The sequence below is a fragment of the Lithohypha guttulata genome (assembly GCF_036872675.1).
Source record: "Lithohypha guttulata strain CCFEE 5908 chromosome Unknown scaffold_1, whole genome shotgun sequence".
Classification (NCBI taxonomy): domain Eukaryota; kingdom Fungi; phylum Ascomycota; class Eurotiomycetes; order Chaetothyriales; family Trichomeriaceae; genus Lithohypha; species Lithohypha guttulata.
In genome coordinates, this window is record NW_027042750.1 from 4,542,871 (window position 1) to 4,555,979 (window position 13,109).

Genomic DNA, 13,109 nt, shown 5'->3' on the forward strand with positions numbered 1-13,109 from the left:
GCAACCAGTTTACATACTGCCACTGTTTTCTTCTGCTCTAATCCAAGCTCTATACACTTCTGCTACTACACTTACACCAGGAACCACTCTATACAGACATGCCTTCCGCCGAGACTGTCGAACTGAGCGAGGACGTTCGTGTTCTGGGCTACGATCCACTCATCCCTCCTGCCTTACTTCAGTCCGAAGTTCCTGCGTCCGAAACCTCAATTCGTACCGTAGCTGAAGGTCGAAAAGCATGCAAAGAGATCATTCATCAGCGAGATGATAGATTGTTAGTCATGGTCGGTCCATGCTCAATCCACGACCCTGCTACAGCTCTCGAATATGCACAGAAACTGCTCGACCTGTCGAAAAAGCTGGAAAACGATCTATGCATCATCATGAGAGCCTACCTCGAGAAGCCACGAACAACTGTCGGTTGGAAGGGTCTGATCAACGATCCCGATATTGATGAGAGCTACAAGATCAACAAGGGTCTTCGTGTATCTAGAAAGCTCTACGCAGACCTGACCAATATGGGTATGCCCATCGCCTCAGAAATGCTTGATACAATTTCCCCTCAGTTTCTAGCCGACCTGATCTCGCTCGGCGCCATTGGCGCGCGTACTACCGAGTCTCAGCTTCACAGAGAACTCGCTTCAGGTCTGTCCTTCCCAATTGGTTTTAAGAACGGCACAGATGGCAGTTTGAGCGTCGCAATCGACGCAGTCGGCGCAGCAGCTGCTACCCACCACTTCATGGGTGTTACGAAGCAAGGTTTAGCCGCTATCACTAAGACATCTGGTAATGACGACGGCTTCGTCATTCTAAGAGGTGGCTCAAAAGGCACAAACTTCGACCCAGAATCAGTCAGGGCAGCAAGAGAAGCACTCAAGAAGAAAGGCCAAGCTGAAGTCATGATGATCGACTGCTCGCACGGCAACAGCAAGAAAGACCACAGAAATCAGCCAGGCGTTGCACAAGTCATTGGCGATCAGCTACGAAAAGGTGAAGACGCAATCGTGGCGGTCATGATCGAGAGCTTCATTGAGCCAGGTGCACAGAAAGCGCCAGGCAAGGGTGACGGTGGTCTTGCAAGCTTGAAGAAGGGCATGTCCATCACTGATGCTTGCATTGACTGGAAAACCACAGTCGAGGTGCTCGAGCAGCTCGCAGACGCCGTAAGGACGAGGAGAAGCGTGAGAGGTCAAAATGGTAGCAACGGTCATGCTAATGGTCATTAAGTCTATTGGGCTGTGATAGCATGATCATGGATTTTAGGCGAGGTTGGGAGACAAAAGTTGTTTTTGATTGCACGAAATACCCTTCTTGAGATAGTGTTATTCATCACTAATGTAGACCTCGGATAGAAAAGAGGGTCGAACCATCACGAATGTGACCTATAATCATTAAGCCAGGAGTCAGGAATAGTGATTATTGCCTTGGTCGTCTGATGTCATCATCTCAATTCTCAGAGACGTGTCTGATAACACTATAATGTGTAACATTATCGCCGATTAATCATCTGCTCGCCATGCCTTCCCCATGTCCTATCTTTGTTACAATTACGACCAGCTACGTAGCATCGCCCTGACGTGCTGCCGCCCAAGGCCGTCAAGCCCAATCCTCGAGCTCGTTTCCAGACTCCGTAGTATGCCATTGTCCTCGTGCCCAAGCCAAAATCATATGCACAGAGAACCCATAACACAGTAAACTTTCCATTCCCATACCACCGAATCCCCATTACCAGAAAGAACACCACCCTATATAATGCTGACACAAATTTTCCACCTGAATCGCCTGCAAAATCAACCGATCAACCTGTTCCAACACTTTCAAACCTCCCTGCCCATTGAGCATCGCACTACTCGCTTCAGCGGCATTAAGCGCCGCTCCGGCCCGTAACTCCTTGTCTGTAGCGCCCTGAAAACTCTCTGGGTCATCTTTCAGCATCTGCTGGTATATGCTCGGTGTGCCGTTTGTGTAGCTGTGTCCCGGGCCAGATAGGCCGTCTTTGCCATTGAGGAGGATATTGTCGTGATTGGTGTTCATTGGGCCAATGACGGTGTGAGTGCCTGTGGTTGCAACCTCGACAACGCCAGGATTGTGGGAGGATTTGTGGAAGTCGCGGCCTGTGAGTTTCTCCTTGACGCGGGCGAGGACTTGCAGGGCACGAGCGTTTTGGACTTCTTTGGCGTCTTGGCGGATTTGGTCATTCTCTGGACCTTCTCGCTCGGCGATGTTGCGACCGAGTAGTGAGCCACCGACCATAGCTGGGTCGATGATGGACGATCGTCTGTTACGCCGGCCTGGCGGTGCACCTACTGGAGCTTGAGCAGCAGGATTGAGAGCTGCTGTTTCACCGTCGCGCTCATCGTTCTCGAGACCTCCATTGGTGTTCCCCGCGCCAGGAACTTCGATGATACTTGCGCGACGTTCAGAGCGAAAGTTTGGTTTTGGAGGAGATTCTCTGGTATTGAGACGCCAATTGAGAAGTGGATCGTGGATGAAGGCTTCCAAGACAGCCAGTAAGGACTCCTTGTTCTCACGGATGACACGCATCACATTCTCACATGTGATACGGAAGCTTCCCTCGATGTTGCTGACTTCCATGGCGAAGGTAAGCATGCGCGTCAAGCGGAAAGGCACACGCTCTGGGTACTTCTCACGATGCATTGCTACCTCGAAGCAATCACCGAAATCGATGTGAATGATTTTGCCAGTGGTGCGGTCGAGCATGAGATTCGAAGGGTGACGGTCACCAAGACCAAGGATATAGCCGACCATTGACATAACACCCAAGGACCGAGTGTATGTCGTACGACGCTCGAGCCAGGCCTCAGATGACTTCGATTTGAGCCAGAGCACTCGATAGAGATCCTTACCAGTTGTATTGTCCATCGCATAACCGAAGACTTCCACCTTCTGCATGAGAGTAAGATTGTCGTAGTCTGGTGCCATCTGCAACATAATACGATGCTCGATATTAAGGAGAATTCTTCTTGACTCTCGGTACTCTTTGATGAGATTGTGCAGTGTGTCTGAATTGGGTACCCAGCCGAGCAGACCCGAATTCTGTGAAAGAGGGATAGCCGGGAATGGCTGGATATTTAGATGCCGCTTGAAAGATTCCGTATCATCGTTGAGCAACGTGTTGACTAAGCCGAAAAGCTGCATAACCCGCTCATCCTGTCGGATATCTTCGTGACCCTTCAATAGGTGAGAATAAACAATACCGTCTGAGCCTCTCAGGCTCATCTTTCGAGGTCGCTGTTTAGATGCTATGACACCGAACACATGGTCAAAGCCGGATATAGTCACAATAGCTTTGCCAGGATAGTAGAAACCAGGTACAGCGAGTTCGAGGTCGCGAGCGTCTTTCAGTCGTGGTGAGACGTACTTCAGGTCTAATTGCATGAGCTGTGGTAGTTGTCGTGCGATCTTTCGGAACACAGCATAGTAGAGATCCCATGCCTGATTAAGGTCGCCTGGCTCTCTTGTTCTTCTGTACACATTGCAGAAGGTTCTTGCTTCGGCAAGATCATGACCAAATGCTTGAGCAAATGACACTTCTCGAAGTGTTTCCGCACCACGATCAAGTAGTTCATGCAAAGGAGCTAGTGTATTAAACATGCCCTCCACATCATCATCGCCGAAATACAGTCGAGAGGCCTCTTCCAGACCCTCGTGCCAAAGTTCGTGCCACAGGACTGCGACACGAATAAGTTCATGGCTGACAAGCTCTGCTTGTTCAACAAGAGCAGGACTGTGAAGTCTCATGCTATCCATAATATGAGATGCGGACTGTGATCGACGAGTGACAGAAGATTTCATAGCCACTGTCAACGGATATACAAGTGCTTGCGGGTGTACCTTGCCAAGCTCGGCCAACAGTCTATGTACGGCTTGACGGACGCGAGCATTAGGCTGATTGATCCGAGCGATCAACTGAGGAATGACCTCTAGCCACGTGTCGATGATCACTGACGTGAAGCCTTCGTTGACGATTGCATTAACCTCGTGGTGGCCTCCGTGTGCAAACCATAAGGTGAGCAGTCGCAACGTGTCTTGCAGCGAGCTAGTGTTGGAAAGTGCGATCGACTTGAAAAAGCCAGTAACGGCAGGAACGACGTGATTCAGTATAACGTGGTCAGGAAGCGATCGTCCTTTCTCTTGTTCAGACTGTTGTGCCAAAGACGTGACTACCTCAAAATTTGCTAGAGCATAGGCGTGCCAAGCCTTGTACCATGACTCGTTGTATTGTGTGGCAAGCTGATACGAATTGATGATGTCCTTCACTGCGTCTTGTGCCTGAGGATTGGTCCAATTGCCACGGAGAAGATACGCTTGCCATTCACCCTGTCGGCGATAACATTTCGCCAGCAGTCGAGCTTGCTGCTCAATTTCAACCTTGAAAGACTTCCTGAAGGCTAGTTCATTGTTGGTGTCGATCCCATTGGGAACGTGCCCGTTTTGCATACCGTTTGTGAGTTCTACTTTGGTGGCTTCGAAATCGTCTGCAAGCTGAGCGGTGAAGTCTCGTAAGTGGTGAAGTGCATGTTTCTGGTTTCCTGTAGCCCAATTAAATTTGAGGCGCGCGTATGCTACCGGAGGTGCAGCAGTACTTGCAGAGAAGTTACTAACTGCCCCTAGTGAGGCAAGAGATCGCTCAGCAAGGCCTATACGCTCTGACTTCCGACACAAATTGGCGAATTTGATCCATATCTCAGGATTGTCTTTTGGAGTCAGGACTAGAGCTCGCACTTTCAGCATTCTCTGCCATACTTCCACGTTTGCCTGACAACCAAGCAGTCGCTTATTCCATAGCTCTTGAAGCTCTCTTTGGCGTTTCGGCTCGTTTTGACAGAGTTTGTACTGGATGATCTCCTCTAGTTCGGCCAACATCTGTGTTCTGACCACAACGCTGTACGCACGATTATATGATTCTCCTATAGTGGCCGTAATTTCAGAAATGACACCATCTCTAGCTCTATCGATGTAGAACCGTGCATCATCGAAGTGGTTACGTTGAATGGCGAGTATAGCACCAAAGAACGCCCGATCTGGAGATGCATCTTTCATGACGCTGATGTAGTTGTCCATCAGCTCCCATTCGCCACGTCCCCACGCGGCAGCAGCTGCCAAAGCGGACATGTTTCGTCGATTTTCTTGCGAAGCGTTGTTCCAGTGTTCTTGAGCAATTTCTGATAGCATACGCCATTCACCTAGTGCATGCAAGCATCGCATCTTACCCATGACAATCTCAAAGTTATCAGGCTCAATGCGTTCCCGCTTCTGATATGCTGCCAAAGCTTCCTCCCATCTGGTCAGACGTTCGAACCAAGCTTCTTTGAGTTCCACTTCACCAAATGCTTGCGCGCGGCGCAATATACCAATGGCAGCGTCAGATTGTTGCAACTGATTGTTGATACTTATCAATGCTTCGACAGATTGGCTATTCTGATCCTGTTCGAACTCCAATTCCTTATAGTGCAGAGCCTTTGCCCAAGCATGACATCTGCCAGCAAAGCGTCCTAGACTTCTGATGTCAATTGGCAGGGACTTGTCGTCGTGTTCCATAAACTCGGCGAGGTTCAGTAGTATCTGTAGGATATCTGGAGGTATGTTGGGTGAAGTCAGAGCTTTCTCGATCGCTCGAATTAGCTCTTCCTGATATTGTTCATAGAGTTGCGTCCAGCATGAGACGAACGCGGAATTGAAAAGGTCTTTGGCTAATGGTTGATATACACCAGCCAATGTCGCACAAGCGCGCAGGGCATGTGAAGGGGACTCTTTCAACAGCTCCACGCTGAATCTGCGCATCCATTCTTGCCAATCCTCCTTCGTGGACTTCTGCGAGGTATCCCAAGCACTCTTCAAATGCTGCTGATTGACTGGCAACTTGACAGCTGTAATATTTATGTAAGGTTGATCCTCAGTAGTCAAGCTATAATCGTCTGCAGAAAGATCTTGTGGCAATGGTTTTCTCGATTTCAGCGCCTCAATCAGTCTGGTATATCTTGTTGAGCTAATTTGACCAGATATGGTTGCTCGCTCCATTAACGGTATAAAGTGGACGAAATCGTGGCCAAGGTGGAAGATCAACGCACAAACACAATCCAATGCGTTAGCTTTGAGAGCCCGATCTGCTGAGCTAGCAGCATTCTTCTCGGACGAAGAGACGATGTTCGCAAGCGGATGAAGCATTAGAGAGGCATAGTCTGTCAAGTTGACAGAACGTGACAACTTGCCTAGAGTTTCGATGGCTGACCTTCTTGCACTCACTACTGTGACTGGATCCTCAGCTATACTGACAACGGCTGGTACAATCATGTGCATGTATTCTTCACCACTCGACCCGAAGACAAGAAAGGTATGTAAGATACGGATTGAGGAGTCGCGCCTAGGATCATTATCGTTCTCGATGATACCGAGCATTAAGGGTAGCAGATCCGCAAGCCACTTCTTGAATTCTCCTTCGAGGGACTTCGATATTGCTTCGATAAGATTCAGGATGGTTGACTGAACCTGTTTGTTCACGTTCCAGAAGTCGCGTAGTAGCTTGATAATATCGGGCAGGTGGGCTCGTATGTGCTGTCTAACAATATTCACTAAAATTGCAAGTTGATTGAAGTATTGATCCAGTCTGCTGTGGTGAGAGCTTCGAATGACGCTGATAAATGCCGGTATTATTTGGCCAAGGAAAGGAACACATTTCATTCCTATGGTCTTGAATATTGTTACAATTGCGTCGATAACGGCGCTGTGGTACTGTACAAGGGTTGGGTCGGCAAGTATAGTCTGGAGAAGGATGTTGATCACCACAGTCGGGTAGTATTCCTCATTTGACGGAGTGAGACCTGTCATAATCAAGGAGACATCTGATACTGGTGGTGCTTCAGTAATGGCGAGAGTGTCCGTAACACTTTCGCTCAACTGCTGAAATTTGTAAGGATCCAGGGCTCCTAAAACGCCGACTAACTTGATAGCGTTCGTGCGTAGGCCGTCATGGGCTTCAGTCTTGATGATGTTGATCAAGATAACGAGAAGTTCAGGGTACTGAAGATAAGGGTCAATAACGTAGCCTGAGTTGACAGCTAAAGCGCCAAGTGCTTTCATTGCAGCATCGCGCTTCTCGTGAGAAGCAAGATCCTGGAGGGAGCTCAAAATAATGGGCATTATCTGCGGTATGTACTCTCTCATCTCTTCACCACCAACAGATGTCAGCTGGCCAAGAGCATTAATGGTTGTCGACGCGACGCCAGGGTTTGGATCTGTAGCTTTCGGCAGTAGTGCACTGACCATAGGTTTGACATATGTACTGACAAGGGATGTGGCGTTAGTAACGAACAGGCTAATCAGCCGAGCAGACTCTTCCTTGTGGCGAGCAGTGTTCGCGTATTTCAGTCCCGTAAGCAGGTTGACCAGCAGCTTTCGAAGAGGTGGGAAGACATAGGCAGGATTGACAACAGTAAGTCTGCCGATGATGGTGACAGCGGCCTCCCGGACTGGAAAGTGATCATCGTTGACTGAAAGGAAAAGGCAACGAACGTTTTCTGGCTTGGCGAGATGCCTATCGAATTTAGCATCTAGAGCTTCTAGAACTGTACTCCGAATCTCCGGGTCTGCATCACCAACAGCTACGGTCAGGAGCTGATCTACGACTTCGCCTACCACCTGTATAGCGTTCGTGCTTGACTGATGGAGAATGGGGTCTTGGACAAACAGCTGGCAACAAGTGAGAGCCGCAGCTCGTCGAATTTCGGAATTCTCGTTGGTGGCATAACGCAGGGTGACGTCGCGAACGAACTCGTTGAGATAGTGGCCAGAAAAGTCAAAAGTCCCGAGCGTCCTTAGAGCAAGGACAATATCCGAGTCTTTTGTCTCGATTGGCAGACCACCATAATTCTTTGCAAATGAAGGTAGGGGCATTGACCGATCTTTCGGGCATCCTAGTGGTTTGTAGGGATGTCTAACCAGGATCAAGCTGAGCAGGTCCAGCAGTTTCTCCTGTATAACAGGTCGAATTGGTGGGATATGATGTGCCATATCGACCAAAGCCATTTCCAGTGGCACCGTGAGGCCACACGCAAATATCGGGTCTAGCAGTGCTTCCATGTACTTGCTTAATGTCTGGCCGACGGCGTAAGCTAACATGCTGATACACGAAAACATCGGGCCCTCATCAACGGCCGCACGGTTCTTGGTCTTGGTGCTCAGGGATTCGCGAATGTAGACAATGATACCGTCGAGGTAGGAGCCGATAGCGCTTCCTACAGCTCTAGCAATTCTGCCAATAGCGATGAAAGCCTGGTTGCGCTCCTTCTCTCGCTTCAGCTGTGCCTGCAGGTAAATCATAAACTTGTGAAGGTAATTGTTCACAAATTCCAGGGGTGCATAGTCGGCAAGGACGGGTATAATCTGTACAACCTGGGTACGAATCTTAGGCTCGCGATGGTCTTTCAGGCGTAAGACATCTTCACAAGCAATGCGGTAGAAATCGTTCATGAACATGTTCCCATGTTGCAACAGTTCTTTCAGGATCAGAAGAGAGCCGTGTATGTCGTCAATGCTTGTGGTAGAACGTAGTCCTTCTAGAGCTCTTTGGTATATCTTCTGGAACCACTGGGCTTGGAAGGTTGGATCTCTTGCAACCATGACACCGAAACAGGCGCTTACAGACTCAGCCGCAGCTCTCCTGATGTTCTCTTTGGGGTCTCGAACAGCGTTCCATATCAGCTCAAATATCTGAGGAATAAAGCCGTAGACTAGGGTTGGAGAGTTCTTCGCCAGTTCCCGAATAAGCAGGACAGAAGCCAGACGACGCTCTTGCTTGCTGTCGGGTTGTAGCCATTCAAAGGCGCTTGTCATTTCTGCTTCAACCAGTTCAGCTGTGAAGGCGCCTCCAGGCCTGGCCAAGTGGCCCATGGCTCGGCAGGCCGCATCCAGGACAGCTGCATCGTTGCTCTTGAGGGCGGCTCGTAGGTAGTTCGAGTACTTGGAGGCTTTTTGAGCGGCGTCAATGGCTTCGCAGTCAATCAGACGGTCGAGAGCGAAGATACCACCGACTTTGTCAGTAGGATCTTGAGATTGGACTATCAGTTGGCTAAGTCTGCCTGTGATCTTGTCGTAGAAAGAGCCGAATCGTTCAGGTGACCATTCTATGATTAGATGTCAGTTGCTGCCATTCAAGGTGAACAGTCATTCTTCTACCTCTTGAAAGCAAGTTGACGAGATCTCGCAGCTCATTAGCGGCGCGCTGCTTGACCTCGTCGTTCTTATTGCGCAACTCAGTGAAGATGCGCTCGCTTGGATCTAGTCCTGCTGCTTGTGCCGCCATATCGACACAATCCACTCCTTCAACGACACATAGCCTCTCCTATGATCTCACTCACCATTTGAGAGCAGAAACTAGGCAGAAAATGTGACTGGAATAATCAGTGCCCTGTCACTTGACTTGGAAACGACCGAATAACTGTGAATACGCGGTGCGGGCAGACAGAATTGGAGCCAAAAACTAGCCAGGCTGTCAGGCTTTCCGGGTCCATCGCCGCAACTTAATTCACCGAACGAGAATTTCAGATTGAGGCCAACTCTTGTACTTGATCGAAAGTACACGGATACGAAGCTAAACTCTCGTATACTCCTATCGATTAACTCTCAACGTGACGTCTATGTTACACCATGGTGCAAACATGCTCCATTGACGCCATGCAAAGCTCCCTCTTCACAACCCTGCATAAAGCAAAGGTGTAATGAGAAAGACATCCTCAAGCCTCAAGTCCGACAATTAAGCGGAACTCTGCAGCATGAGGATTGTATGCCTCTCCATCCAACCGATATACTTCCAAAGGAAGCTGCGACCAGTGGTGGCAGGCAGATCAGGAGCTGTAACGCGTCAGTAGAAGGGTGTGCGGCATACACCTTCGCAGCAAGTGGCTTCTTGAGTGTTGTTACATTGTCGATGGGTTTTGCAAAACTGACTGGTCTTGAGGTTCGAGCTTCTGCGTTTCTGTCGCTTGAGCCGCCGAAGACTCAGCTCGTATCGTTGCATACATGATGTGATCACATCCTGCTATATTGTCAACTGTATGGGTATCATAACAGACATAAGAAAGACATGAAACCGCCCATCATTATTCACATATACCGTCATCTCACTTGCTCTTTTTACGGAGCGCTCTCTTACTGACCGATCTTTCTTTCTTCTCTAGGACTTTGAGCATGTGCTTTCTGTCGACCCAGCCACCGACTTTGAGGGCTTTCGAAATATCAAACTGTGACTTTTTGCCCAATCTTGGAATGAGTTCTGGACAAAGCTTTTCCAGTCGTTCGAAGAGTCTCGCACTTTTACTCGAAGGCTTTTCGCTCTTGGTCTTGATACCACCAGTCGCTTGCTGATCCCCGTCAGACGACTCGTCCTTGGCTTGTGTCAGTCCGATTGCGAGGGTATGAGAGGGTCATCGTCTCACGTCGTTTTTGTTAAGCTTTACATTTTTCGTGTCCCCATCCGGAGGAAGTGGCAAGACTTGAATGCTCGGAGGGGGTGGTGGTGGCGGAATACCTGACAGTATTAGTTTAGGTGGTCACTGAAAAATGAACCTGGCAATCTGATGATCCGGCTCACCCTGCTGGCTAATGTTCTTACCACCTTTCGGATGCATCTGCTGGTACACCATATACAGAGCCTTTCGTTGATCATAGTAAGGAGTGAAATCGCCGCCAATCACTGCTTCCAAGAAACTGAAATTAGTCATGCTTTCGTCTTGTGCTGCAAAATCATCCAGACGTGACAAAAGTTGATCGTGTATCTGAGAAAACAGCCGGAAGATCCGTGGCACTTCGGTGCTTCCTCCAGTGATGTTGTTGTCGGGACGATTTGGGTCGACGATCATCAGACGATCTGGCTTTTCATTGAGGAGAAGACGATAATTCTGCTTGTCAATATAGCCCGGAGGCTCAAGTCTTATGCCGACCGTATTGATATCGAATAGATTTCCATAAGTATTGAAGAACTCCACAAGCAATTCACCTAAATTGTGCGCCTTAACCACAGGCAGGTTCTGTATCAAGCTGGCGACCAAGCAAATACTTGCAAATCCACCAATTCCACCTACAGAGTTGTCGTTGAGGCCACGAATCATAAGGAACTGCTTAATGACAGCGACGATGATTGAAAGTGCAGGATGCGCAGCTGTTCGAGTCAGTATGATTAGCTGATGCCGACTGAAAGCACTTACCTTTCCATTTTTCGAACGTGCTGATGGCAACGATGCCAGTGTCGTTGTTGAAGGAAAGATCGACCTTAAGGCCAGTGGTAGAGTCGACGAACTTGATAATCGGCACTTTGGCACCTGCAATCACATTCACAGATCCAGGTGCTGCAAGCTGATTGTGCTCGAGGAAACGTCCAAGCTGCCACATTTTAGATCGGCTCATAGTGCTGACATTGCCCATGTTATAGACGAGATCCATATCTCCAGTTGGCAGGTACAGCCCAGCAGCGTACGATCCAAAAGACTTCAATTGTCCATTGCCCCAACGACGGAGCAGATTATTGAGTCGGCTGATAACATTTTCTCGCACGATACCCTCGAAATCATGCGGCTTCACCCATGCATAGAAGTCTACAATCTCTTTATGTAATGCCACCATAGCAGAGTCTGTCACTTTTGGCGGTCGTAGCCAAGGTGTTGGTGATATGTCTTGAGAGGGTTTCCAATCAGCGAGTACCATGCCATTAGCATGAAATTGTGATCTGCCTCGAGCGCCCATCAAGCGGCTGTTGTCGTCTCCACGTTTTCTCTTTCCCAGTACTGGATCTTGTTTGCTGGGAGGATTTCCCACAACATCCGCCTTAGGGCCAGTAGGAGCATTGGCAGGAGGGCTAAAAGTCTCGTCATCGAGGTTGTCGAACGATATGAAGTCGTCCTGTTCTGCGGCAAGAGTATGTGGTGATGACTGATCGTTTCGAGCTTTTCGAATCAGTTTGACAACATCTACGTGTTTTCCCGTCGAGCCAGGGACAGGTGGAAGTGCAGTGTAAGGATCGGGATTAGACCATCGAGGCTTAGTTGCCTCACCATTGTTGAGCCGACGTCTCTTCCCTCTGGCATCGTCCTCGTCATCGGTCTCTTCTTGCATCGACTCCTCCTCGCTGTCAGTCACGTTATCCACATCCTTGAATTTATCAACACCACCGTTATGCGTAAATACCACATCTTCCTGGGCACTAGGACGATGCGTCAACAGATCTCTTTCAGCAATTCTTGACCGGAACGAGAAGTCACCTCGACCACCACGACCACGAGAGGGTCGACCAAAATGGTACATAGCGTTTCTAGCTTCTGCAGGTGGCCGTGGTGGGGATCCTCGATCATATCTGGGACGATAAGAATTGTAGTCGTGGCGCGACATATTGGATGTATGGAGAGAAGAACACAACTGCGTAGGTCAATTTGTTCGGCGTATGCATAGTCTAGCAAAAGAATAGTTCTTGACCCAGGAAAGTGAAGGTCGTGGACTTTTGGAAGACGTAGTGTAGTGGCGGAAACCGCGCTTGCCAAGGCTACATCAGCCTTGTCACTCGTTTTCACGTCCTCGCTGTCCTCGCGCTATCATAACGTTTTATTGTTTCGCGTTGCTTACAGTCCATCTCCAATGGTTAAGGTCGCACTGGCAAACCCTTGCTTCGCAATCTTATGGGCCTCAAATCACCATGGAAAAACTGACCAGGACTCACAATTTTTCGGTCCCAACTCAATTGCCGAAACAGGCCATTGAAAATACGATAAACCCCAATTGAGGTACAATTCACTCTGGGAATGCAAAATAGTAATTCCACGCAGACAAAGCGCAAATATCGTGCCTCGAGGGTGAACGTTTGTGCTGGTCGTCAATGTCCTACCTTACCCCCCAGGGAACGGCGTTCACAGTTCATAACTTCTGTCTCTCTCAAGCTATAGACTGACTGACACTCCCTCGCGCTGCCGAAGCAGCTCCAACCGTTTCTGTCGTTAACACTAGGAAGCTCTAGACAGCTCAATGCTCGAGTGTTCACTTTGAAGCTGCGTTGATTCCCTCTCAAGCTGCCTTACCTTTACATGGGGTCATCGAGATACTTCAAG

At 49.0% G+C, this 13,109-nt stretch overlaps 3 protein-coding genes across 3 annotated transcripts; 1 reads left to right on the top strand and 2 right to left on the bottom strand.

The window, feature by feature from the left end:
* Positions 1 to 98: 98 nt before the first annotated feature.
* On the top strand, positions 99 to 1,226 carry ARO4 (3-deoxy-7-phosphoheptulonate synthase; the record flags this gene model as incomplete). Its single annotated transcript, XM_064896054.1, has 1 exon — positions 99 to 1,226. The coding sequence occupies one exon, from the start codon at positions 99 to 101 to the stop codon at positions 1,224 to 1,226; it is 1,128 nt and encodes a 375-aa protein (XP_064758741.1).
* Positions 1,227 to 1,725: 499 nt separating this feature from the next.
* Positions 1,726 to 9,322, bottom strand: TOR1 (phosphatidylinositol kinase-related protein kinase tor1; the record flags this gene model as incomplete). Its single annotated transcript, XM_064896055.1, has 2 exons — positions 1,726 to 9,143; positions 9,196 to 9,322. The coding sequence occupies 2 exons, from the start codon at positions 9,320 to 9,322 to the stop codon at positions 1,726 to 1,728; spliced, it is 7,545 nt and encodes a 2,514-aa protein (XP_064758742.1).
* An 817-nt stretch (positions 9,323 to 10,139) lies between these two features.
* LTR64_001677 (uncharacterized protein) lies at positions 10,140 to 12,399 on the bottom strand (the record flags this gene model as incomplete). Its single annotated transcript, XM_064896056.1, has 4 exons — positions 10,140 to 10,403; positions 10,455 to 10,546; positions 10,610 to 11,176; positions 11,223 to 12,399. The coding sequence occupies 4 exons, from the start codon at positions 12,397 to 12,399 to the stop codon at positions 10,140 to 10,142; spliced, it is 2,100 nt and encodes a 699-aa protein (XP_064758743.1).
* Between the last annotated feature and the right edge of the window lie 710 nt (positions 12,400 to 13,109).